This window comes from Mesoplodon bidens (genome assembly GCF_964165515.1).
Source record: "Mesoplodon bidens genome assembly, chromosome: 6".
NCBI lineage: Eukaryota > Metazoa > Chordata > Mammalia > Artiodactyla > Ziphiidae > Mesoplodon > Mesoplodon bidens.
In genome coordinates, this window is record NC_138162.1 from 1,626,467 (window position 1) to 1,649,716 (window position 23,250).

At 61.9% G+C, this 23,250-nt stretch overlaps 2 protein-coding genes across 3 annotated transcripts in view; both read left to right on the plus strand.

The window, feature by feature from the left end:
* QSOX2 (quiescin sulfhydryl oxidase 2) overlaps positions 1–10,427 on the plus strand; it is a 28,696-nt gene extending 18,269 nt beyond the window's left edge. The window contains exons 9-12 of the mRNA XM_081237355.1: positions 1,060–1,182; positions 2,430–2,580; positions 6,459–6,647; positions 8,612–10,427. Coding sequence (XP_081093481.1) covers positions 1,060–1,182; positions 2,430–2,580; positions 6,459–6,647; positions 8,612–9,138 — 990 coding nt within the window. The 3' untranslated portion in view covers positions 9,139–10,427. The remainder of the gene's footprint in view (positions 1–1,059; positions 1,183–2,429; positions 2,581–6,458; positions 6,648–8,611) is intronic.
* Positions 10,428–12,943: 2,516 nt separating this feature from the next.
* Positions 12,944–20,540, plus strand: LHX3 (LIM homeobox 3; the record flags this gene model as incomplete). 2 transcript variants are annotated; one of them, XM_081237244.1, is made up of 6 exons in its annotated part: positions 12,944–13,031; positions 17,267–17,438; positions 18,005–18,207; positions 18,906–19,057; positions 19,157–19,328; positions 20,122–20,540. In XM_081237244.1, the coding sequence occupies 6 exons, from the start codon at positions 12,944–12,946 to the stop codon at positions 20,538–20,540; spliced, it is 1,206 nt and encodes a 401-aa protein (XP_081093370.1). The 2 variants fall into 2 exon arrangements, with proteins under 2 accessions (XP_081093370.1, XP_081093369.1); XM_081237243.1 differs by lacking the exon at positions 12,944–13,031 and adding an exon at positions 15,007–15,100.
* Positions 20,541–23,250: the final 2,710 nt, after the last annotated feature.

Here is a 23,250-nt window from a genome sequence, read left to right on the forward strand (position 1 = left end):
AATAAATGGAAGCTGTTCAGGCAGCTCTCCTCGCGCTGCGCCCCGCAGAGGTCGGAACCCCCGCCTGCCCGTCCGCGTCGGGACAGGGGTCTTGCTGCCCACGTGCCTCATGTTCCCTGTCCTCGTTCCAGCCCAGTGTCACCCTGGAGGGCTCCACACGTGGGCGGAGCCTGTGAGTCAGATCAGCATAAATTATTCTGAATAGTTTTTCTACGCGTTACTTAAACTGTAGATGCTGGTCCGTTGGTAATGGCGCTCTGTAACCAGTGTTGGAAAACCCCAGAGTTTGCAGAGTTGAAGATGCGATGTTTCTGCTGTGGCTGTTTCTGCAGCTGAGGTAGCTGCATCTGTCTCGGCACCGGTGTTGGTTAAGGTCTCGGCCCAGGTTTCTAAGAGCTCTTTCAGCTTTGAATTTGCACATTTCACTGGCAGCATCTAATCGAAGTTCCTCACAGAAGGCCTGCAGGACCGCTGGGATCCTTGCACTCGAGGCTTCCCGGGCCGCCAGCGCGGCCTGAGTGTCGACGTGTAGTTAGCCAGCGATGGCACTCGTTTGCGTGGAAGCCTCAGGGGTGTGCGTGCCTTTTCCAAATAGTCTGACAGTCAGAGATGGCAGAGGGGGAGACGAGGCAGTGTAAGGACAGCGGGCAGGATTGGCATGAATTACCATGAGGGCGTGGAGTGAGAAGGCAGCGATTTCAGAAAGGCCCCCAAGCCCTTGACAACGTGGTAAATAAGGCCCCCGGCGGCCGTGTGGTCCGTGGTCGTGAAGTGGCCGCCGGGCGTGAGGATGAGCGGCTGTGTCCCGGGTGCCGGGCGGCGGTGGAGCTGCAGGAATGGGGCCCAGTGTGGGCTTCCCCCTCGTCTGTGTTCTGGGGAAACTCTAGTTCCTCCAGAGACCCCCACCCCTGTGCTCCGTCGGAACCTGGGTGGACTGGAGACACTTGCTCCCTCCAGCTGGTGGGTCCAGGGCAGGGCAGGCCCAGTCTCCGCCCCTGGGAGGCCGCGCCATGGGGGGCGCTTCCCAACCGGTCCCTGAGTGTGGTCTTCCCTGCTCAGCTGTTCCCCGGGCGGCCGCCAGTCAGGAAGCTGCTGGAGACGCTGCAGGAGTGGCTGGCCAGCCTGCCCCTGGACAGGATCCCCTACGACGCCGTCCTCGACCTGGTCAACAACAAGATGCGGGTGAGGCAGCCCCTTCGACGAGCTTGGGGGACCCCGCGCCTGCCCTCGGCCGATGCGCCGCCGGTCTCCCTCCCCGGTTCTGCCGCCCGGTCTCCACAGCAACCTCCAGCTCCCTCTGCCTGGGTCTGGGACAGACAGCCGACCGAGATGATGGGGGTTTTGTCAGGCAGAGAAGCATTAGGGTTTGTTTTCTGTTTTCATTTTTAGTAAACTCATCTAGATTTCACACTTAAAAAAGTAGTGAATAAAGGCGATGGGTCGAGCTGCCGTGCAGGCCGGGCGTGCAGCCAGGGTCTTGGGCCGGCGTCTGTGGCCACAGGCTCCACGGCGTAGGCTCCCCGGGGTCTGATTCCAGCAGCCCCGTGGGCGCCGGTTTCTAGCCTTGGCCTCTGCTCCATGGGACCTGAGCCGTGTGATGGGGAAGGTGGCCGAGAGCAGGGGCTCAGACCCACAGGGGCCGGGCCTGTGCAGTCACCCGTGGGGACCGAGGGGCCGGGACGCCCGCGGAGCGCAGTTCGCAGCCCTGCTTCTGGGCTGTTACAGCCCTTCGGCCTCCGGCTCGCTCCTTGTAAAGTGAAGATCCTATTCATTCAGATGGAGAATTGCCTGACAATTGAATTTTTGTGTTACTAGTCTCCTATAAATCTCATTGTAACTAATTCTAACTTTAAAAAAAGATGAGTGTCTTTCATGCTGCCTAGTGCTGCTTCATGAGGACACAGGTGAACTCTTCCCTTCTCCCCAGAGACTGGAAAAGAACGGGCCACGTTTCCATATTTTGAGAACTCTTTTAGTAAAATAGAGACTTTTTTCCCTCTCATTTATTCGTTATTGGATTTAAATTTACACATGGTGAGATGTACGGTTAAGTTTTGAGAGACGCGCTCCGTGTGTAACCACCGCCCAATCAAGACTGACCACAGTCACCAACTTTTTTTTTTTTTTTTTGGCTGTGTTGGGTCTTCATTGCAGCACGTGGCTTTCTCCAGTTGCAGCTACTGGGCTCTAGGCGCGCGGACTTCAGTAGTTGTGGCTCATGGGCTCTAGAGTGCAGGCTCAGAAGTTGTGGCTCACGGGCTTAGTTGCTCCATGGCATGTGGGATCTTCTCCGACCAGGGCTTGAACCTATGTCCCCTGCTTTGGCAGGCAGATTCCTAACCACTGCGCCACCAGGGAAGTCCACCACCAACTATTTTTAATTTCAACAATTCAATTATCTCTTATTTTTTTCCTACCCCCCCCCCCAGATTTCTGGAATATTCCTTACTAATCACATAAAGTGGGTTGGATGTCAAGGAAGCCGACCAGAGCTGAGGGGCTACACGTGTTCTCTGTGGAAATTGTTCCACACTTTGACTGTTCGAGCTGGGACCCATCCAAAAGCGCTGGACGGCACAGGTGAGCTGTCCCCACCTGGGCCACCCGACACGGGTGCTGCGCTACTGCCTGCCGGGGCCGTCCCAAGCTCACGCAGAGGGTAACGTGCCTTCAGGGTGCCCGGGGTCCATTCTAAGGAGGGTGGAGGTGAGCATCTTTCCTGGAGGTCTGCTCAGCCCCTGTGCCGGCTTGGGATGCCGGAGCCGGAGTCCCCACCCTCTTTCCTCACAGCCAGTGCCTGGCTGACCCTTGGGGACATGAGTCATGGGCGGGGTGAGGGAGCGCTGGCCAGGAACGTCTCTCGGTGTCAGCGCCTCTTTCTTTGCTTTAAAGAACACGAGAGTAAATGAAACACATTTGGAGAAGTGTACGGTTACCTGTTGTTTCTAACAAGTCACCTGGAGCAGCTCACACCCCTTATCTCATGGCGTCTGTGGGGCGGGCGCTCAGGTGTGGCCTGACCAGGGTCTTCGGCTTCAGGTCTCCGAGAGCCTGGGTGCAGAGTGCTGGCCTGGGACGGTGGGGAAGAGAGGAAGAGACACCCTCCCCGCACTTGCGCCCCACATGGGGGGCTATCCTTCCTCACCGTGTGGTCTCCCCATAGGCAGCCGGCTTCATCGGGGCCCTCGGTGGTGTTAAGTCCGTCACCTCTGCCATGTTTGTTTGTTAGAAGTGAGCCACTAGGCCCACGAGGGGAGGCGATGACACAGACGTGGCTGCAGGAGGTAGGACCACGTTTGTCCCACACAAAGCGCTAAAAATCGTGTTGGAGTTTTGGATCCTCTCTGGACTGTGTTGTGCGTATGCCTCTCAGTTTAAGCAGGCCCCTGACAGCCATGGGAATATCTGCTTTTAGTTCTTTATTTTATTTTATTTTGTTATTTATTTATTTATTTATTGGCTGCGTTGTGTCTTCGTTGCTGCATGCGGGCTTTCTCTAGTTGCGGCGAGCGGGGGCTACTCTTCGTTGCAGTGTGTGAGCTTCTCATTGCAGTGGCTTCTCTTGTCGTGGAGCACGGGCTCTAGGCATGTGGGCTTCAGTAGTTGTGGCACGCGGGCTCAGTAGTTGTGGCCCGTGGGCTCTAGAGCGCAGGCTCAGTAGTTGTGGCACACGGGCTTAGTTGCTCCACGGCATGTGGGATCTTCCCGGACCATGGCTCGAACCTGTGTCCCCTGCATCGGCAGGTGGATTCTTAACCGCTGCGCCACCAGGGAAGTCCTAGTTTTGTTTTTTTAATCATTCAGGTTCACTGACATCTGTATTAAGTCAAGATGAAGTTTTGGGACCCACACTGTCCAATATTCTTTCCAGTAAAATTGTAAAATTCTTTTAGAGTTACCTTTTGCTGTGTAACAAACGAACCCCAGACGCCGTGGCTTAAAACAACCACCAGGTTTTTACTCATGGTTCTGGGGCTCAGCTCTTTGGACGGGCTCACCTGTGGCCTCGCTCAGGTGGCGGCGGCTGACTGGTCTAGAGTCAGAAGGTCAGGCTCCCAGGCAGCGCCAGCTCCCGACGGGGCATCGCCACATCCGGGAGGGGCCTTGGGGTCTGGGCATCACTTCCGCCACAGCCTATTGCTCAGACAGGTCTCATCCAGCCCAGGTTCACGGTGGGGAGATAGAGGCCACCTGTTGGGGAGAAGCAGCAGCGGGGCATGTGGCGTCTTCAGACATCTCTACCACCCCTGGCCCTGCTCCAGGTGACGTTGGATTTCTATTCCTCCAGGGTCTAGTGGGAGAGGTGGGCTTTCAATCGAAAATTCTCTTAAGAATCACACAGAAGGGACTTCCCTGGTGGCGCAGTGGTTGAGAGTCCGCCTGCCGAGGCAGGGGACACGGGTTCGTGCCCCGGTCTGGGAAGATCCCACATGCCACAGAGCGGCTGGGCCCGTGAGCCATGGCTGCTGAGCCTGCGCGTCCGGAGCCTGTGCTCCGCAACGGGAGAGGCCACAACAGTGAGAGGCCCGCGTACCGCAAAAAAAAAAAGAATCACACAGAAGAACATGTAGGGTGTGTTCAGGAGAAAGCTCGGGAGCCCAACAGCAAGTGAGATCAGAGCCTCAGTACTGCCTGGCGGGACGCCGGCCGCAGTGTTGGAGCCCACGTCTGAGACATGAGCCTCAGTTGTGGGGAGAGTTCTGCTGAGAGCAGGGAGACACGTTAAAGGAGGCGGGGACAGCAGGGAGGAGGTCCTCGCCGGGACGCTGTATAAAATTCTGCAGAACCGCTGCCAGCAGAGTGGGGGCAGCCGGATGACAAAGCACACAAAGAGATCTTGAGCGTTCTCTCTCTTCGTCGCGTAAATTGAAGCAATATCCGAGGAGTCCGTCTCACGCTGAAAGAATTGGGTCAGACTGAGACCCGGATTATGTCTTGGAAGGTTTTTCCTCTCCTTATTGCATGCTTAAACCCCATCGACTAAACAGCCTGCCGCGGCCTCTAATCCCCCACAGGTAGGGGTTTATGGTTCTTGTCCACTTTAAAGATTAGGGTGGCCCGAGTGTGCAGCGGTTCGGTGGGGGACGCGGGAAGGAGGATTACCCCGCCGGGCACGGCAGATGTCAGCCCAAGGCCCGCAGCTGGGAGAGCAGCACCCGGCCGACGGTGAGGCCTCAGCATGTTCCCATGGCCTCAGGGCTGGGTGCCCCCTGGCTGCCCTGGGAAGCACTGGGAGCCAGGGGCTGGTGGCGGGGTGCGGCTTCGGGCCTTCTCTGAGTAACACAAGCAGGACTGCCGAGGCTGACGGCCCACGAGGCCTCTCCGGGCGGGTCCGGCTTCCCGGGCCGTGAGGACAAGCGTCAGGACCGCACCGGCCACAGAGAGAGATCGCTCGTGAGGGCCTGCTGTTAAGATGGATTCAGCCTCCAAAACCATGTCTTGTTTTTTTCCCGATTATTTTGCTGGATGTCTTTTAATGCTGACATTTCATCTGTTTTAATCTCACGGTCTCTTGTTCGTACGCCCCGTCCCCCGTGTTAGTTGTCTGGACAGGACTCTGGTCCAGCCTGTGCTGCTGCTCCTCCGCCGTCCTCAGGGGTCCTCCTTCCAGCGCGCTGCAGGCTGCGCTGTCCTGCCCTTGGGGGGATTGCTTTCTTCAGACGTCGTGCCCCTCACTCCCAGGGCCTTTACTCGGCACCCATTGTCCTCCTGTTAGGGTCTGTGTTTACGCCCAGTGGTGAAAACCGTCTGTGTGGCTGGTAGATGCTGGAGGGTTTCCTCACACGGAGAGGCTTGGCCTCTTTGAAAGAGTGCAGACCTTCACCAGCCTGCCACCCTGTCGCTCCCAGAGGGCGCCCCAGCAGCTGACCAGCCCGTGACTGTCACTGTCCCTTTCGTGGAAGATCCACCACAGGGCGGGGCTGGCAGCAAGCCCGGAGACTCTTCCTATGGCCTGGTTCATATTCGGGCTTGTGTTTCGCAAGGATTTCAAAGCAAAACAACTGCAAATTTCGAATGAGTGGCTGCCACGGCCCCGGCACAAGCCTCTGGGGTTGCTTGTAGGGCAGGAAAAGTTGCACATGGGACTCAGGCCTGGGGCAAGCCCGGACCTCTGGGCGTGGGGCTGGGGGCTCCTGGCAGACCTAATAGCTCCAGGCCTCTGGCTCGTTCTCCTGAGGGCCAGCGCATGTCCTGGAGTGGCTCCGGCGGCTGGACACAGGAGGCCGTCTGCTCCTGGGGTGAGCGCGTCTGGCGCAGTGTCAAGGCAGCAAGCAGCCATCTTGCGGTCGCGGTGGGCATCTGGGAAGGAGCTGGTTTCTTCCCGTGTCCATGCGAGGACCCAGGGGGCTGGCCCGTGGCCTGTGTCAGGCGCTCAGCTCGTCCCTGGCTCCCTCGCTGCCACCCCAGGCCCTGCGGTTCTAGTGGAAACAGTCCGACACGCTTTGGTCCCCCCACAGGTTTGGAAGACGACCCCCAGGCAGTGCTGCAGACCATCAGGAGGTACATTCACACCTTCTTTGGGTGTAAGGAATGCAGTGAGCATTTTGAGGAAATGGCTAAAGAATCGATGGATTCTGTGAAAACCCCGGACCAGGCAATTCTCTGGCTTTGGAAGAAGCATAACGTGGTCAACAACCGTTTGGCAGGTGAGCAGAAGCCACTCCGCGTGGCCTGTGCCTGGGTGCGGAGCCTGAGCTGTGGGTGGCGGGGATGGCACCTGAGCTTCGCCACCGCTCTGCCTGCCCGCCACGTGCCAGCCTGCCTGCCCGCGGGGCTCACGGCCGGGTCATCTGCCCCGACCGGATGTCAGTTTCCTGGTGACATTGGCCAGGGAGCTGCCAGAGACAACAGTCATTCCCGACTGCGAGTCCCTGGCTTTCCAGATTGTTCTCTCACTGCAGGGCTCCCGGGCTGCATGGAAATGCAAACGTCTTTCCCCCTTGGTAGCCCACTAGGCCCCTGAGTAAATTCAACAGTGGAAGGCTTGGAATATAATTAATTTTCAGTAAAGGAAAATTTTAGCGTCGCTAAAACCTGCTCTCAGACTGTAGACCAAACTCCTCAGGGTGGTTTTGTTTAAAAAAACTAGGGCGCGTGTATTTTCTCAGAGTTAAGTAATTCAAACTGTTCCTAAATCAATGGTAGATTAAAATTAGGCTTAAAAATAATCCACTGAGAAATAAATCTTAATAGAGATGAATAGAAAATGCCACTAAACTATTGGTTTTTATTTAATCCACTGTATCATAAAAACATCTTACAGCTAAAGCACTAAAGAGAATTGGTTTTTCTTTGGACTCGGAGCTGACCGCTGCGACTCCAGTCACATGGCCGCGGCCCCTCGTGTTGTCCGGGTTTGTCCTTCGCCTTCGGCTGCAAGTGAAGGCACTTCCGCTGTGGCCCTGGTACAGACGGCTCCACGACCAGGGTGTCAGTCCGCCGGCCCTCTCAGGGGGCGCGTGGTGACCCTGTCCCAGCAGCGCTCAGCCCCAGAGCAGCTGGCGAGACTCCAGCCAGGCTGCCGTGTCCGGGCGCCGCCTTGTGCCCCACGAGATGCTGCGCCAGAAAGGTGCCTGTGGTCGTGTGGTTCCTTAGACTCCACGTGTCCCCCCAGCCCCCTCGGTCCCGCCTGTGGCCTCTGGGTTGAGGTCCATGCAGTGCTGCGCCGGACACACTCTGGCATCTCCTTCCGTTAGGGTTAGGGTTAGGGTTAGGGTGTGAATCCAAACCCCCCGCTGGACGCAGACCCCCAAGGGGCGCGCCCAGGCCGAGTGGTGCGCGTTGCCCTCCCGCTTCTGCCCAGCCGCGGCCCGTCGTGCGCACGGTGAGCGGGCCGGAGGAGAGCGCCTCCGCCGAGTCAGGAGGCCCACAGACTGACCGATTCCCTTGACGTGGGCTTCCGGAAGCCCTCTGAGGTGGCGATGCAGCCCCAAGTCAGGTCGGCGAGTCCCAGGAGCCCGGGGAGCCACGGGCCACGCTTGCCGTCAGCAGGGCCTGTGGGAGCCGGGGGTCCGGGGCTGCCACGGCGTCGCACGTGGAAGAGAAACAGGAGTTTGGAAGTGCGGCTGCGAGTGCGGGGGCTTCGTGGCTCTACCTCAAAGGCTTGCCCCCCAGTCACTGGCTCACAGCCCAGGCAGCGCTCTGCCCAGGGGTGTCGGACGAGGGAGGGAGGGAGGGCGTGGGAGGGGGTCCCCTCAGCCCGTCCGCATGCTGAGGGAGCACCTTAGGGAAGGGAGGACAGCAGAGGTGGGGGACCCTCAAGCAGGGCTGTGAGGCCAAGGGTGTGGAGCTGGGAACTTGCCCGCCCGCTTGGGTGTTTGTGGTGGGGTTTGGCCAGGCGAGTGGTGGTGCCTGAGCGTGGACGGCTCCCTGTGCTGTGGGCCGGGGATCCGCCAGAGGGCGTGAGGGAGGGCGCGGCGGTGCTGTGCGGGCAGCCGTGCAGGGAGGCGGGTGGGAGGGAGCGTCGTCTGGGCCCCACTGGACGGTCGCAGGGAGGCGGTGCAGGGAGAGGGCAGTAGTGGGCAGGCAGGAGGCACGGGGGCCCGCGGCACCGGGGTGGACGGTCAGGTGGCCGGGAGGCCTCTTCACGGTGGCCCTTTCCTCCTCACAGGCCATCCGAGTGAGGACCCCAAGTTCCCAAAGGTTCCATGGCCCACCCCAGATCTCTGCCCGGCCTGCCACGAGGAGATCAAGGGCCTGAGCAGCTGGAACGAAGGCCAGGTGCTCCTGTTCTTGAAGCAGCACTACGGCAGCGACAACCTCGAGGACACGTACTCCTCGGACTTGGGAGACGCCGGTGAAGGCGCCCCGGCCATGGGCGAGGAACGGGCGGGGGGCCACGCTTCCCCAGAGCAGCCGCCCGCGGACCAAGGTGCCGAGAGTCTCCGTCCCGCCAGCGTGCTGCCCCCCAGGCCTCGCCTGCCAGAGAGGTCGCACCAGGGGCTGGACGCCGAGGGCCGCCGGGGGGCGGGGGCGGGGGCGGGGGCGGCCTTCCTGGGGACGGGCTTCTCCAGCCTGGACATGAGCCTCTGCGTCGTGCTCTACGTGGCCTCGTCCTTGTTTCTCATGGTGATGTACTTCTTCTTCCGCGTGCGGTCCAGGCGGTGGAAGGTTAAGCATCACCACCCGTCCGTGTAGGATGTGGTGAGACTGTGGAACCGCCTTCAGAAAGCCTGCAGCTTTAATCTTCAGATCAGGGATTCGGTCAACACGTCGGGCCTGGTGTCGCCTCAGTGGCGCCCTCCACTGCCCCACGTGCTCTCCCTGCAGGGGACGCACCGGCACGCGGCGAGACTGTTTGCATTCCTGGAACCCTCAGGTGGCGCCTTTCACAGACCCTAGAGCAGAGCCTTGTCTGCTTTTACTCTTCCAGGTCTGGAAACAGACGTGGGGAGGCCAGGCCCCGCGCAGCGAGCTTTGCTAGACTGCAAGGCCTCGCTCTGGGATCTGGAGAAAACTCACTCCCTTCCCTCCCCTGCTGGGGCCTCCGGACGCCTCCCCTTTCCGCTGCTCCTTGAAGCCAGTGTTCTCAGTGGTTCAGTCGTGTTTGTGCTTTTCAGCTGCTTGGTTGTTTCTGCTTGAAGCAGGAGAACATCTCCGGGGCGCCAAGGCAGCTCAGGACCGGGGAAGGGAAGCCCCCTTAGTCAGTCGTCCCAGGCTCTGCAGACGTGGAGATGAGAGTGTGGAGGGGAAGGGGGGCCGGTGGGTTTGTGGGGCAGGGTGGTGCCCTTCTAGTCTTCAGGGGCATTGTCTGTGCTTGTTAATCTGGTGCCCAGAGGCTGGAAGCAAATCCCAGCCTGCGTCCACTGTGGGAGGGGAGGGCCTTTGGGGAGGGGGCTGCTCTTCGGGATCTCTGAAGGCGCCCTCGGTCCTGTGTCATCATCCTCCAGCACCTGCAAGTCCCCGTGAGAACCTAGGGCTCAGTGTGAGGGAGCCGGTGGCGCCCGGGGCAGACTGTGGTCTCGGCCAAACTTCATTTGCCTGAGGCTGTTTCACCATGGGTCCTGGTGCATGGCCCCAGTGCCCCAGGCTTCGATGATTAATTTTCTAACACTGAATGGTTTTAACACATTATTTGTAAAACCCAAAACATTTAGAAGTAAATTTGCCTCTGAAAAGGTAAACAAAGAAACAGAACAAACTATGGCAGGGAACATTTCCTTTGAGATCCTTTGTGGCTTTGTTGGTTTGTCTCACAGGCTCAGATGTATCCATGCTCGCGCGTCTGTGTGTGTGTGTCTGTGTGTGCCTGTGTGTGTGACTATGATGGTTGTAACAGTGTTTCCCACTCTGCCTGTTCCACACTCCAGTTGTGTGTTTACTAAGTACCGATGACCATGTGACCATGTAACGCTGATGTGACCGTTGCAGCTTAGGGAGAATAGGCTGCTGATTCCTTGAACAACTCTCACGAGCTTTGTGGTCACCTTCAGTGGGAGGCGCGGTCACCTTCAGTGGGAGGCGTGGTCTGGAGGCCTCCGGGCAGGAACCTGCTCCTGAGCCACCGCTTCCTCTGCACTTCTCTGCCGTGAGAGGTTTCTTGTTTGACACTTTTTTAACCCCTGGGAGCCTTTGTGTTTTAAAAGCCAGAAGCTTGTCTTCATGGCTAAGTTGTGTGCCTGGGTTACTGAAGACACCTGTTGTTTCTTTTCAACTTGAAAACCGGGCAGATTTACAGAGAACCCAAAGGGAAATACTAAGAACCGTTAATTAAACTGCCTTTTGGTTTGTATTGAATGTCTTTTTCTCCCATAAAGGAAGTTTCTTTCGACAGTGGGAACTGGATGATTTTGCAAGTGTACCATCTTATGTACTTTACAGAACCTAGCTGAAGGGCGACGCTGGCCTCCGCGGTTTGTAATAACACTGCAGCTTGAGGGGCAGTGGGTCAGGGAGAGGACGTGCCGAGGCGGCCCGCGGGCGCTGGGTCCTGTCGCTGCCCAGAACTGGACGCTCCCTCTAGGCAAGGGTTAAGTTCTGTTTTCTAAAGTTGTAAGTATTGAGACTAATGAATATAATAGTTCGGTAATTTAAATGTATATTTATTTTTAATGGAAGGATTTTGATTAAAAAGAAGCTAATGGACATGGAAATGTCGGTGAAACTTCTTACCTGCAAGGAAAATGAACATTTTGTATTTAAGTAAACTATAATGTGCATATTTTAAGAATAAAGAAATCCGATGTTTGAAAAAATTGTAATTCTTTTAAAGTTAGAACTACGGATGCGGTGTCGGATGGGAGTGCCAGACGAAGCCTCCTCTCCCTTCTCGGGTGTATGGACAGGACGTCTGAAATCCCAGAATTTCTTGTATTGAACCAGAGGCTTTTTGGAAGACGGCCCAAGGGTCAGGTGGAAGATGAAAGATGGGAAATCGATGATAAATGATAAATGGTCTTCTTGGAGCCGAGCTAGACTGAGTGAGCTCAGGACAGCACCCTTCCTCCCACGAGAGGGGAGACGGGATGGTGACTGCGATGGGTGTAAATCCTACTCACAAGGCACCAGAGAGGCCCCCCCCCCAGGTGAGGGAGCTGCCAGGCCTCGGCTTTCCCTGGGCACCACTCTCCTGGGCCACCCCACTCCCGCCAGGCCTGAATGCCCAGCATCGCAGTCGGCCACCAGGTGTGCCTCATGCCCACGGCTTTGCCCCAACACCTGTTTGCTGCCTCCGGTTCTGAACTATTTTTAAAGTAATTTTATTTTATTTATTTATTTATTTTTGGCTGCGTTGGGTCTTTGTTGCTGCGCGTGGGCTTTCTTTAATGTGGCGAGCGGGGGCTATCCTTCGTTGCGGTGCACGGGCTTCTCATTGCAGTGGCTTCTCTTGTTGCGGAGCATGGGCTCTAGGCACACGGGCTTCAGTAGTTGTGGCTTGAGGGGTCCAGAGCACAGGCTCAGTAGTTGTGGCTCGCGGGCTCTAGAGCGCAGGCTCAGTAGTTGTGGAGCACGGGCTTAGCTACTCCACAGCATGTGGGATCTTCCCGGACCAGGGCTCGAACCCGTGTCTCCTGCATTGGCAGGTGGATTCTTAACCGCTGCGCCACCAGGGAAGTCCCTGTGAACTATTTTGATTTCTTCTCCCGCCTCCCCCCACCTTGTTTTGGTCGAGTGTGGCTTCAGGGGAGTTCTCTTGGCTGCAGTTTCTGTGAATTCACCTTCCCAGCCGGGCTGTGCCCCCGTCCGGAAAGGGCACAGGCAGCCAGCCGCTGGCACTGGGTGACCGGCGGGCACCCTGCCCCCCAGCCCGGTCTGTGTGGTGCCGGTGTAGGCTTACCATCCGGTAACCCCTGTCACCCAGGGTCTTGGCGCTCACGGCTGAGTAGTTTCTGTTGGGGGCGCCCCAGCTGCCCTGCGGGAGTGGGAGGGGGCTGTGGCCTGAGACCTGGGGGCAGTGCGTGTTGGGGAGGTCGGGCGTGCAGAAAGTTCCTCCCGCCTAAAGCAACCGTTGAACGGGGCAGCAGCTGGAGCTAGAGCCTCAGTAGGAGCCTGTCTGGAGGCCGATGGGGCTGGAGAGCCCTCGGCCTGGACGCTGCCTTCCAGGAGGGAAGCAGGAAAGAGCAGGAACGGCAGGGTGGAGCACCCGCTTGGGGCGAATCCCCAGCCCTAGGGCCGGCCTGGAGCTCAGGGCGGAGCCGGCTGACGCTGCCACCCAGGCCTGGCGGCGGCGGGGTGGGGCAGGGGAGGGGGCACGGCGGGGCGGGCGGAGGGACCGGGGACCTGGAAAGGGGGGCGGCGGGCGGGGTCGGGGAAGGTGGGCGGCCGCGCGCCTCCTTCAGCACCTCGGACAGCGCCCGGCACAGAGGCTCCCGCGTCTGGCCGCTCTGCGCGCACTGGGACGCGGGGAGGGCCGAACCCTCCCGGGGGTGGGGGCGGGGGTCGCAGAAGAGGAGGAAGGAGTGCTGCCCGCACCACTTGGGCCCGGCCTGGCCCCGCGGCCGCGATGCTGCTGGAAACGGATCTCGAGGGCGACCGAGATCGGCCCGTGGCCCCCGCAGCTGCCGCTCTCTGCACCTTCAGCGGGACTAGGGGTAAGAGCCCCGCCTGCTCCGCAGCCTCCAACCTGGGCAGGAAGACCCAGAGGGGAAAAACAGCAGGGTCGGCAGAGGCAAACAGAGGGACAGCGGGAAGGAATGGGTGCAGCACCCCAAGGGCAGGGAGGGGAAGAGTCTGGGGAGACCTCTGGCGGGACACGAGACGGGAACCGGGGTGAGGGGACGGGAGGCTGGCAGAGCCCTGAGTGGGCAGGGGGCCTGGCGCTCCCTGCGATGGTTCGGGAAACCTGGACCTGCGCTCTAGTGCCCGTGGCTGTTTGCGGAGTGCCCCAAGAACAGAAGGGACCTCACAGGCATTTCTGGTGGGGAGGGGATGGGCAGAGAAAGGGCCGCCGAGTAAATCCAGAGACCCCACGCGTCTCAGCACCCACACACAGCCCAGCCCGGGCCTCGCCAGCCGGCCCAACTGCGCAGTACCGAGACCCCTGGGTCGGCCCACGGCCTAAACCGCCCTCCCCAAGGGCCTTTCGATCGCAAGGACGTTGGGAAATAATGGAGGCATTGTTGGCCACCCGGCCAGATGCCGAGCGCACGGGCCCGCCTGCCCCTTCCCCAGTCGGACCACACATGGCTCCTCTCAGGCAGGCCTCTGCAGCAGCTGACACTCAACGGCCGACACCGCAGCGCATCCAGCACCCGCTCAGCTCCCCAGCTTGCACGCTCTTACTCTGTCCCGGGGAACAAGTGTAGCACAAAGTGAAGGGGCGGGCGCTGGCTGCACGGGGCTTTGCTCAGACTGAGACACGGGGTCTGCTGAGAGCTAAGAGGAGCTGTGCTTCCCCTGCCCGGGTCCTTCCAGGCCGGCCACCGGAGGCCAGGCGGAGGCAGGGTGAGATGGGGCATTACCACGGGCCTCCCAGGTGGAGCCTCTTGGAGGGTGGCGTCCACCTCTAGTCCCCCAGTGCTTCCTGGGGTCCCTGCCCTCGCCATGCCCTCCGCTGCCAGGGGCCCACACTGCTGTGTGCTGACTGTGGGTGACTCCAGGGGGCGGCCTGGCCTGTGGCCAGGTGCTGGATGCCCTCTGGGGTATGTGCATCTCTACCTGCAAGGACGGTGCGTTCCTGCAAGCTCACCTGTTTGGGCTGGAGGCAGGGTGTGGGAAAATCGGGCACGGGGGCTCGCTCCGGTGCTAGCAGGGGTGCTGGCGGGTGGAGGGAAGTGAGAGTGGATCCCGGCTTTCCCAGCTCCATCCCTCCTGACCTGGAGTCTTGGCTGCATCCTGGAGTCTGAGCCGAGGACACTGAGTTTCCCTCCGGAGACTCACCCTGCTTCCCTGCGCCCACTGTGGGCTGCAGTTCCAAGGGTGGGGCCCAGAAGCTGCTCAGAGCGGGAAGGTCTGAGGTTGGGTCCAGCTCCTGGTGGCTTCGCTGTGAGCCCTTGGGCGCCACACTCACTCTCCCTGGGTGTTGGGTCGCGCTCATGCGACCAGACATTGTAACCAAGCCTCCCAGCTCGTACATAGCCTCTCAAGTCCGAGCCTCAGCGTCGGTAGGACCCGGCTCCCTCCCTGACCCCCAGGCTACCCGCGGGCTTTCACGCCCGAGCCCCAGGCCTCAGCCCTGAGCCGGCGCCGGGGCAGGAAGCTGCCGGGCCCAGTCAAGTGCCCTGGCGCAGCTCCGGCCCGGCTCCTCCCCTGAGCGTCCCCACCCTCGGGCCAGGCACTCGGGGTGGCGTCTGGGCACAGCAGTTCTCCGCGCAAAGGCGCGCGGAGTCCGCGGACGCCACCGGCGCGTCTCGGAGACCCCGGCCCCGCCCCGCGCCGCGGCCCCGCCCCCCGCCGCTCCGCCTCCCCGCGGCCCGAGCCTCCGGGCCCCTGGGCGGCCCGCGGGCGCAGCGCCCAGCAGCGCCGGGAGTCGTTCGGACGCCGGCCCGGGGCCTTTGAGGCCGTGGTCTCCCCGGGCCCCTGGAAAGTTCAGGGCCGGAGAGCCGCGGCGCCGGGCGGCGGGAGCCCATGGAGGCGCGCGGGGAGCTGGTCCCGGGCCGGGAGTCGGCGGGCGGCGACCTGCTGCTGGCGCTGCTGGCGCGGAGGGAAGACCTGCGCCGAGGTGGGTGCCCGGGCCGAGCGGCTGCACCCGGGAGGGCGGACCCCGTGGAGACCCAGAGGTCCTCGCTCCCTTCCCGGCCTGGCCACGGAGGCGGCGGGAGCCAGGGAATGCCGGCAGGAGTAGGTGCTAGGTCCCCAGCACAGCACGTCCCTGCCTGGGCATCCCAGCAGCGAGGCTGCCTCTGGGCCCCTGGAGCTGTGTTGTCGGGTGTTTGGTCGTGGCGCCCAGGCTGGGGAGGGAGGGGGGCCTCCGGGTCCCAGGACCGGTTCAGGAAATACTCGGCCTAATCGGGAGAGCGCACAGCGAGCAAACGTGAGACCCAGTGACGACGGGGTAGGAGGATCTGCAGGAAGGCTGCCTGCACCCAGACCCTACACACTTTCCAGGGAAAGAGAGTCAAATGCAAGGGCCAGCGTGGAGCTGGACCCCGGCCGTAGAACACCCCTAGCCGGGATCTAGGTGTCTGCACTCACATGCACCTGCTCTGTTGGCCCACTCGGGGCTGGTCCTCCTACAGGAAAGCCCCCAACTTCCCAGTGGCACCAGTCTCGCCCCCAGCGCCTTGGCTTCCTGTGAACTGGGATGGTTCTCCGCGGGCTTCCAAGCAGGCGGGACCCGCAGGATGGAGATGGAGGTGGCCCTGGAGGGGCGGGGAGCAGCAGGGATGGAGCAGGTGGGAAAGGGGTTGCATCCAGGCTGCGGGGTCTCATCCGCCTCCTACTTACTTATTTATTTATTTTCCGAAGGTTCCTGGGAGGGGTGGCCACAGGGGCTGGGAGGAAGGGGCGGGAGGGCGGAGAGAGAGGAAGGGAGGGGTGCGGGCTCTGGGCGAAACGGCTCAGGAGAGCCGGCGGGGATCGGCGGGCGGGCGCAAGGCTCTGCTGGGCCTCGCCAGCGCGGAGGGTAGGAGACCCCGCCAAGTCCGGAGTCGCCATGCAACGTAAGGCCCGGGTCGCCAGGGCTTCGCGAGAGCGCGAGGGGCGCGGCGGGAGCGGCTTTTGCCCGACGCGGGCTCCGCGGGTAGCACGGCCGGGGCGCTGTCCTGGCCGCGGTGCTGAATCCGCGCTGCGCGGGCCTGTCCAGCCACCAGCTCTGGGCCGGGTGTCCTGGCCGCCCTGCCACCGCCGCCCGGGGTTGGGGGGCCAGGGCAGGCGGCAAATCCCCAGGCTCCACACCCAGGGCTACGGTTTTGCCCGACGCGGAACCCCGTCCTTCGTGGTTTCCTGGGGCTGAGGGAGGTCCCTCTCCGGCCCTCTCACCGCTGCCAGGCCAGCCTGGGGCCGGAGGAGCCCGCCGTCAGTGAGGTGAGCGTGGTGCGGTGGTGCTATATTTTTGTATGTTCCAGTTCCTGCTCGTGGCTCTCTTCCCTCCGGAGACCTTTTCTAAAGTAACAGGGAGTCCTCACCCCATGAGCACCCTGCAAAGCCCCTCATGGACCTGTGGCTCCCTGCGTTTCCCCAGCCTGGTTCCCCTGGAGGCCTGCAGGCCCAGGGGAGCAGAAGCCAAGTGTCTCTGTGGGGAGGGCAAAGTGCCTACTGTGAGCTCAGGCATCCACGTCTGAGCACGAGGACAGAGGGTCCATGTGTCCAGTCCACTCACAAGTACCCTCACGGCCGCCCAAAGACAGGGAGGGCAGCAGCTTTTACTTTGGTGGCCTGCAGACAAGGCCACGGGGCCAGGCAGCCACACCTGCAAGGAGCCCCCCGCCGCCATGATGCTTAATTGTGCAAGTAATGAGGGCAACTGGGTGGTGGATGCTGCACGACCCACATGTGCCTGGCCTCCCGTTTTCCAGCCCAGCCTCTAAGGGAGCCCCTGGGGCCGGGGTTTCATTTGAGCTCAACGTGCGTCCTTCATGGACTGGAAACATTTTGCAGTTGAAGGCATCTGGCCTCATGGGATGGCCTGGGCACCTTGCTGCTCATGGGCATGTTGCTAAACCTAGTTTCAGTTGTCCTGAATTTCAACTGTGTGCCGGGCTGTGGACTTCAGAGTCATGCACTCCCTGAACTTGGGGAGCTAGGCAGCCGCTCAAGCTGGCTGGGGAAGAGGGTGTGCAGGGAAGGGGGTCTCCTGGCAGCCCCGGTCCCGGGAGCTGGTGGGGAAGGTGAGGCCTCTCCCTCTCTGTGTGGTGCCCATGGCCACTGGTGGCTCCTCTGCCTGCAGAGATCCCACTGTGTGCTGGCTGCGACCAGCACATCCTGGACCGCTTTATCCTCAAGGCTCTGGACCGACACTGGCACAGCAAGTGTCTGAAGTGCAGCGACTGCCACACACCGCTGGCTGAGCGCTGCTTCAGCCGCGGAGAGAGTGTCTACTGCAAGGACGACTTCTTCAAGTGAGCCCGGCTGCCGCCTGGGAGGGAAGGGGTGGCTGCAGTCTGCCCAGTGGAGAGGAGGCCGAGAGCGGGCCACCCTGAGGGGCTCCCCGGACCCCCACGATAACCAAATCTGGAGCCCGAAAGTCCCCATCCCCAAACCCCTCCTTTTCCCCAGGCAGGGCACTCTGGGGGCCTCTCCGATGGCAGCTGGGCTAGCACATTAGCAATTTTTTTAAGTAATTAATTTTGTGAATCATTGAAGCAGTCGTTAAAAAGATAACCCTAAGTTTGTAGCACTCTATTGGACGTACTCCCTCTTCATTTTGATCTTGTTTTTGTCCTTAACGCTGGGGATGGGGCGCCTACCAGGATTCCCCTTCCCCTTCCAGCACAGAGGACCGCTGTGCTCCCCAGGGCCTCCGGATCCCCTTCTCGGTACTCTGTGCGGCTCTGCTGGAGCTGCCGGGCAGCGACGAGGGGCAGGGCCCGCGGGGAGCCTCCCTCCAGAAAGCGCCCTGCGCGGTGCCGCGTTAGCTGCTCTCCTACCCGCCGCCGCGCTGAGCCGCACCCTGTGCGTCCCGCAGGCGCTTCGGGACCAAGTGCGCCGCGTGCCAGCTGGGCATCCCGCCCACGCAGGTGGTGCGCCGCGCCCAGGACTTCGTGTACCACCTGCACTGCTTCGCCTGCGTCGTGTGCAAGCGGCAGCTGGCCACGGGAGACGAGTTCTACCTCATGGAGGACAGCCGGCTCGTGTGCAAGGCAGACTACGAGACCGCCAAGCAGCGAGGTCAGTGGGAGGCGGCGATGGTCCCCGGGGTTGGCCTGGGCAGGGCCCCCCCTCCCCTTTCCTCGCCTGCAGAATGGGGCTAAGGCCAGTCGGGATGGGGCGCGGAGGAATCCTTCCCTTCAGGGTCCTCCGCGAAGCGCTCACTACGGGGCGAGAGGTTACCCGCCTTCCCGCCCCCAGGCCCCGGAGCTGGAGTTGGCGGGGACAAGTATCAGAGCCGCTCCGGGGAAGCCGGGGTCTGGGGTCTTGGCGGCCGCCGCCCTTGGGAGCGCAGGGCTGTTGGTCTGAATTATGTGGATTAACTTTCCGCGTCTGAATTATCTTCCTAAATCCTTGACTGTGAAGATCCGGCCCTACCCGCACCCTTGGAACAAATAGGAACCCGGGGGGGGGGGTGGGGCGCTTGTCAGCGAGGGGCCGAGGCTTGAGGCGCCTGCGCCCCGATCCAGGGCCGCGGGGCCCCTAAAGAAGGCCGCCGCAGGGCCGCCCCTCGCAGGGCCCGGACGCCCCCCGCCGCGTTTTCTCCATCGCTCCCGGCGCCCGCGTCCCGCGAAACCCGCCGGCCTCCGCGGCCGAGACGGGCTGTCGCAGCGGCGGCGGCGGCGGCCTCAGTGGCCCCGACGTCCGCGTGCCGGAGGGGGTGGGGCCGCTGGGCAGCTGCAGGAGCTGGCCCAGGCTCACGGCTCCCCGCGGTGCAGAGGCCGAGGCCACGGCCAAGCGGCCGCGCACGACCATCACGGCGAAGCAGCTGGAGACGCTGAAGAGCGCCTACAACACGTCGCCGAAGCCCGCGCGCCATGTGCGCGAGCAGCTCTCCTCTGAGACCGGCCTGGACATGCGCGTCGTGCAGGTCAGCGCCCGGCGCCCCCCGCCCGCCCTGCGAGCCGCTGGCCGACAAGGGCCGCCCCGGGACCCGGGGCGCCGGCCACTCACCCGCCCCCACCCCCAGGTGTGGTTCCAGAACCGCCGGGCCAAGGAAAAGAGGCTGAAGAAGGACGCGGGCAGGCAGCGCTGGGGCCAGTATTTCCGTAACATGAAGCGCGCCCGCGGCGGCTCGAAGTCGGACAAGGACAGCGTTCAGGAAGAGGGGCAGGACAGCGACGCCGAGGTCTCCTTCACCGGTATGGCGGGCGCGGGCGGCCACCTCACCCGCGGCGCCCAGAGCGGCAGCCCCGAAGGGGGAAGAGCGTTGGGTTGACCGCAGGGAGCCTGGAAATGTGAATGTCCTGGGTCCTGGCCTCTTTAGCCTCACGTATAAAGCGCTCGTTTATAGACCCTGGTCCCCCATCCCCAAGCCCTGTGGTTTGGCCACTGAGGACCGCTGCTGTTCCTCTGGAGGGGGACAGAACCCCTGTGACCCGAGGGCCTGTCCCTCAGCAGGCTTTGTCCTGGTGGGAGGGGTGGACTGTGTCTTTGCCCCCCGGCACTTGCAATGATTTTTAGGAAGGTGGCAGCACAATTTGGGGGTGATGAAAAGTCCGAGCTGCTTGGAGCTGGGGGAGGGTCCTCTCTGGAACCCGATTATCTCCTCCCAAACCAGGAAGACCCCCCACCCCTTAATGTCCATCCTCAGAAAGTTTGGGCAAGAGACTCTTTGGCAGTGTTTGTGACCTTAAGCTACTCACCTAGCCCCGCTGGGACTTAACTTGTCTGCATAATTGGGCAACCTTGGGATCGTACTGGAACCCTGGGCGCTGACTGGACTATTCCTGGCCCTGAGCCCACCAGGGGAGCCCACCATTCCTTAGGCATCAGGTGGGATTGAGCTAAACAAACTCAAGGGTGGAAGGGGTGAGAGACTTGGGCTGACCTGTCGTGTGTGACGTGGCGCAGGTCACCCCTGCAGGGGGCACTGAGCAGGGCCAGAGGTGGCAGAGGGTGGACACCGAGCAGTGCCCTCTGCTTCCACTGCAGATGAGCCAGCCATGGTCGAAATGGGCCCTGCCAATGGCCTCTACGGCAGCCTGGGAGAGCCTGCCCCAGCCTTAGGCCGGCCCTCGGGGGCCCCAGGCAGCTTCCCGCTGGAGCACGGAGGCCTGGCCGGCCCGGAGCAGTACCGAGAGCTGCGCCCCGGCAGCCCCTACGGTGTCCCCCCATCGCCTGCTGCCCTGCAGAGCCTCCCTGGCCCCCAGCCCCTCCTCTCCAGCTTGGTGTACCCAGATGCCGGCTTGGGGCTCCTGCCCTCGGGAGCTCCAGGTGGGCCCCCACCCATGAGGGTGCTGGCAGGGAATGGACCCAGCTCTGACCTCTCCACGGGGAGCAGCGGGGGCTACCCCGACTTCCCTGCCAGCCCCGCCTCCTGGCTGGACGAGGTGGACCACGCTCAGTTCTGACTGAGACCCCCGGCTCCACTGAGCACCGGACACGAGGGGTCTGGGCAGCAGCACGGCCCCTGGCTGGTGGGGGGGCCTGGAGCTGAGCTCTCCTGTCCCCAAAGCCCTGGACCCCTGCAGGACGCAGTGCCACCGGCGGGGGACAGGATGAGGACTCAGGGAGGGCTCGTTTCTGCGGAGTGCCCCCCGCCGCAGCCCCCTCCCCTAGGCAGAGGGACTCTCCAGGCTCCCGTCTGAGAAGCGCCTCCTGGGACAGGGGGCCAGCCCACCTGGTGGCCCTCAGCAAGCCTTGTTTTGTAAGCAGATTTCTCCCTTTATCGACCGATTAACTGAGTGCTTGCTGCAGTTTCCAAACAGGAAGTGTCACACACACACACACACACACACACACACACCCAAGGCCAGGCCTTCACTCTGCTCCGCTCTGGGGCCTCTGCCCCGACCAGCACAGCCCTCAGGCCGGAAGATGCTTTAATTTCTAAAATTAAAAAAAAAAACATAACTAATTGTGCTTTCATTTCCCAGGCTCCGTATGTCTGAGTTCTGTAGCCCCCTGGCCCCCCCACCTTTAGGTCAGAGACTGGCCTGTCTGGCCACGCAGGAGGCCACGCCTGTGTCCTTACTGGTCCCTCTGGGGGCCTCCCAGCCACCAACTCCTACCTTCCCCAGGAACCTCCTTGCCCCTCTCCCCTGGGGCAACTGGCTCTAGATATTCCCGTTCTTCTGGGCTCCACTACCCTGGGGTGGGGGGAGATGGGCTCTTTAAGCCCCTAAGGAGCTCCCTACCAGGCACAGCCACCCCCAGGCCCTCAGCGTCCAGGCTAAGCCCAGCCCCCCGATTTCTGTTGCCAAACAGCCCCCAGTTCCCCCTCTCCACGGGCTCCAACTGCCAGAGGATTGGACGCCCCGCTGGAGAAGGCTGGAGCAGGGGCTCCTCCGAGCCTCGGTGCCCTCCTCGCCAGATGCTTTGCTGCCTGCCGCCTGCCACGGACACAAAGGCTGGCTGGGTGTGAATCCAAGTTATTCCTCAAGCCTGCATCCCAAGCTACCTGTTGGTTTTGTGACGGTTCCCTGTCTTTTATTTATTCTCTGACCATCGGTTCTTTCCCAGACTTCAATAAATTTGTCAGTAACAATCATTGGAAAGCCTGTACCTTTAATGATGCTGGGGGGTGCAGGCGGAGGGGGTCATTGGGAGTGGGGGACTGTTCTTTGAAAGCTGGAAGCCCCGTTGGAGTAGTTGTTGGCTCCTTGCCAGGGATGGCACCTGGTGTGAACTGGGGCCCCTTTGTCCCTGGATCTCAGCCAGGCCTCTGAGCACTGGAGGGAGATGTGAGAGAACAGACGGTCCAACCATGGGTGGAGGGGCTGGGCCTTCCCGCTCTCCCTGGGAGAGGCCGGTGCTGGGGTGGCCAGGTGACACGACCAAGCAAAACTGCTCACAGCTGGGAGCTGGCTTCAGCAGGCGGAGGGGGACTGCTGGAGTCAACCAGTCAGGAGATTCAAGGAACGTGGTCACGGGGGTCTCTCCAACTTGCATTCCAGTCCCAGCCATCTGCTAACTTTCTGTGTGACCCTGGGCAAGCGACCTGCCCCCTCTGAGCCCTGCTTTCCTCCTGTGGAGACAGTGGTGACGGCCCCCTCCAAGGGGAGACATAAAAGGAGAGTTAGTGAATTTGGGATCCCCCCAACCTTGCCCGAGGGCAGAGGCCTGGCTCTTGTGTCCTTCACTGGACAACAGGGCACTGAGTTGGGTGGGTGAACAGGCCCCTAGTGTGGGGGAGGGGAGCTGGGCACCCGATCAGAGCAGAGGATGGGGGATAGGCTGAGGGTCCCCTGTGTGGGAAAGGAGGGGGAGCTCCCCAGATGTCCCCTCGGCCAGGCAGCCCAAGGGGCTTTGGTCAAGTCACCCCCAGTCCCACTGGCCCTGGCAGGGACAGCTCCCTCACCAGCACCTGCTGCTGCCCAGGACCCAGAGCATGTGGGCCCACCAGGAGGAATGCTGCAGACAGCTCCCAGGCACACCTGGGCCCTGGGTATCTAATGGGGCAGGGGCATGCCAGGGTCAAGAAATGGGGGAGAGGCCCTCAGGAGAAAATTCAGGGGTGGGAGCAGAGACCCTGATCTCCCTTCAGTCGGGGAAGCGCCAGGGAAGAGCCGTCTGAGCAGAGGTGGGGGTGGGCGGCTGCATTAGCCACTGGGGGACCCATGATGAGCAGAGGTGTCAGGCGGGAAGTGCAAGGAGCCCCAGGCTGGCCTGGGGGCTGGCGGTCAAAGGTCTCGGACTCCCAGGGGCGTGGCCGAGCGGCAGGTGGGGCGGGCTCCTGGGGGAACCACTTTGGACTCTTTCTGGCAACGGATACCCCGAGCGGAAAGCGGCTGAGCCCGGGTCGGATTCATGATTTGGGGAGGGGGCCCTGGCGGCCGCGGGGCGGACGCTGCCTCCTCCGGCAGCCCCGAGGGGGGTATAAATCCTCAAATCGCGCCCCCCCTCCAGCCTGGAGACCTCCCCCAGGCCGCCCGGCACCTTTCAGGCGCTGACAGGTTAATAAAGTGCCGGCCGTCCCCTCGGGGCCCTCCGCCTGTCTGCAGGTCCTGCCGCGCTCGCTCCAGCTGGCGGCGCGTCGGGGCGGCATCGGGGCCCCAGGCGCAGCCCCCCGCCCCGGCGCGGGGAGGAGAGTGGTTGCCGCACAGGCCGCGTCCGCCGGAC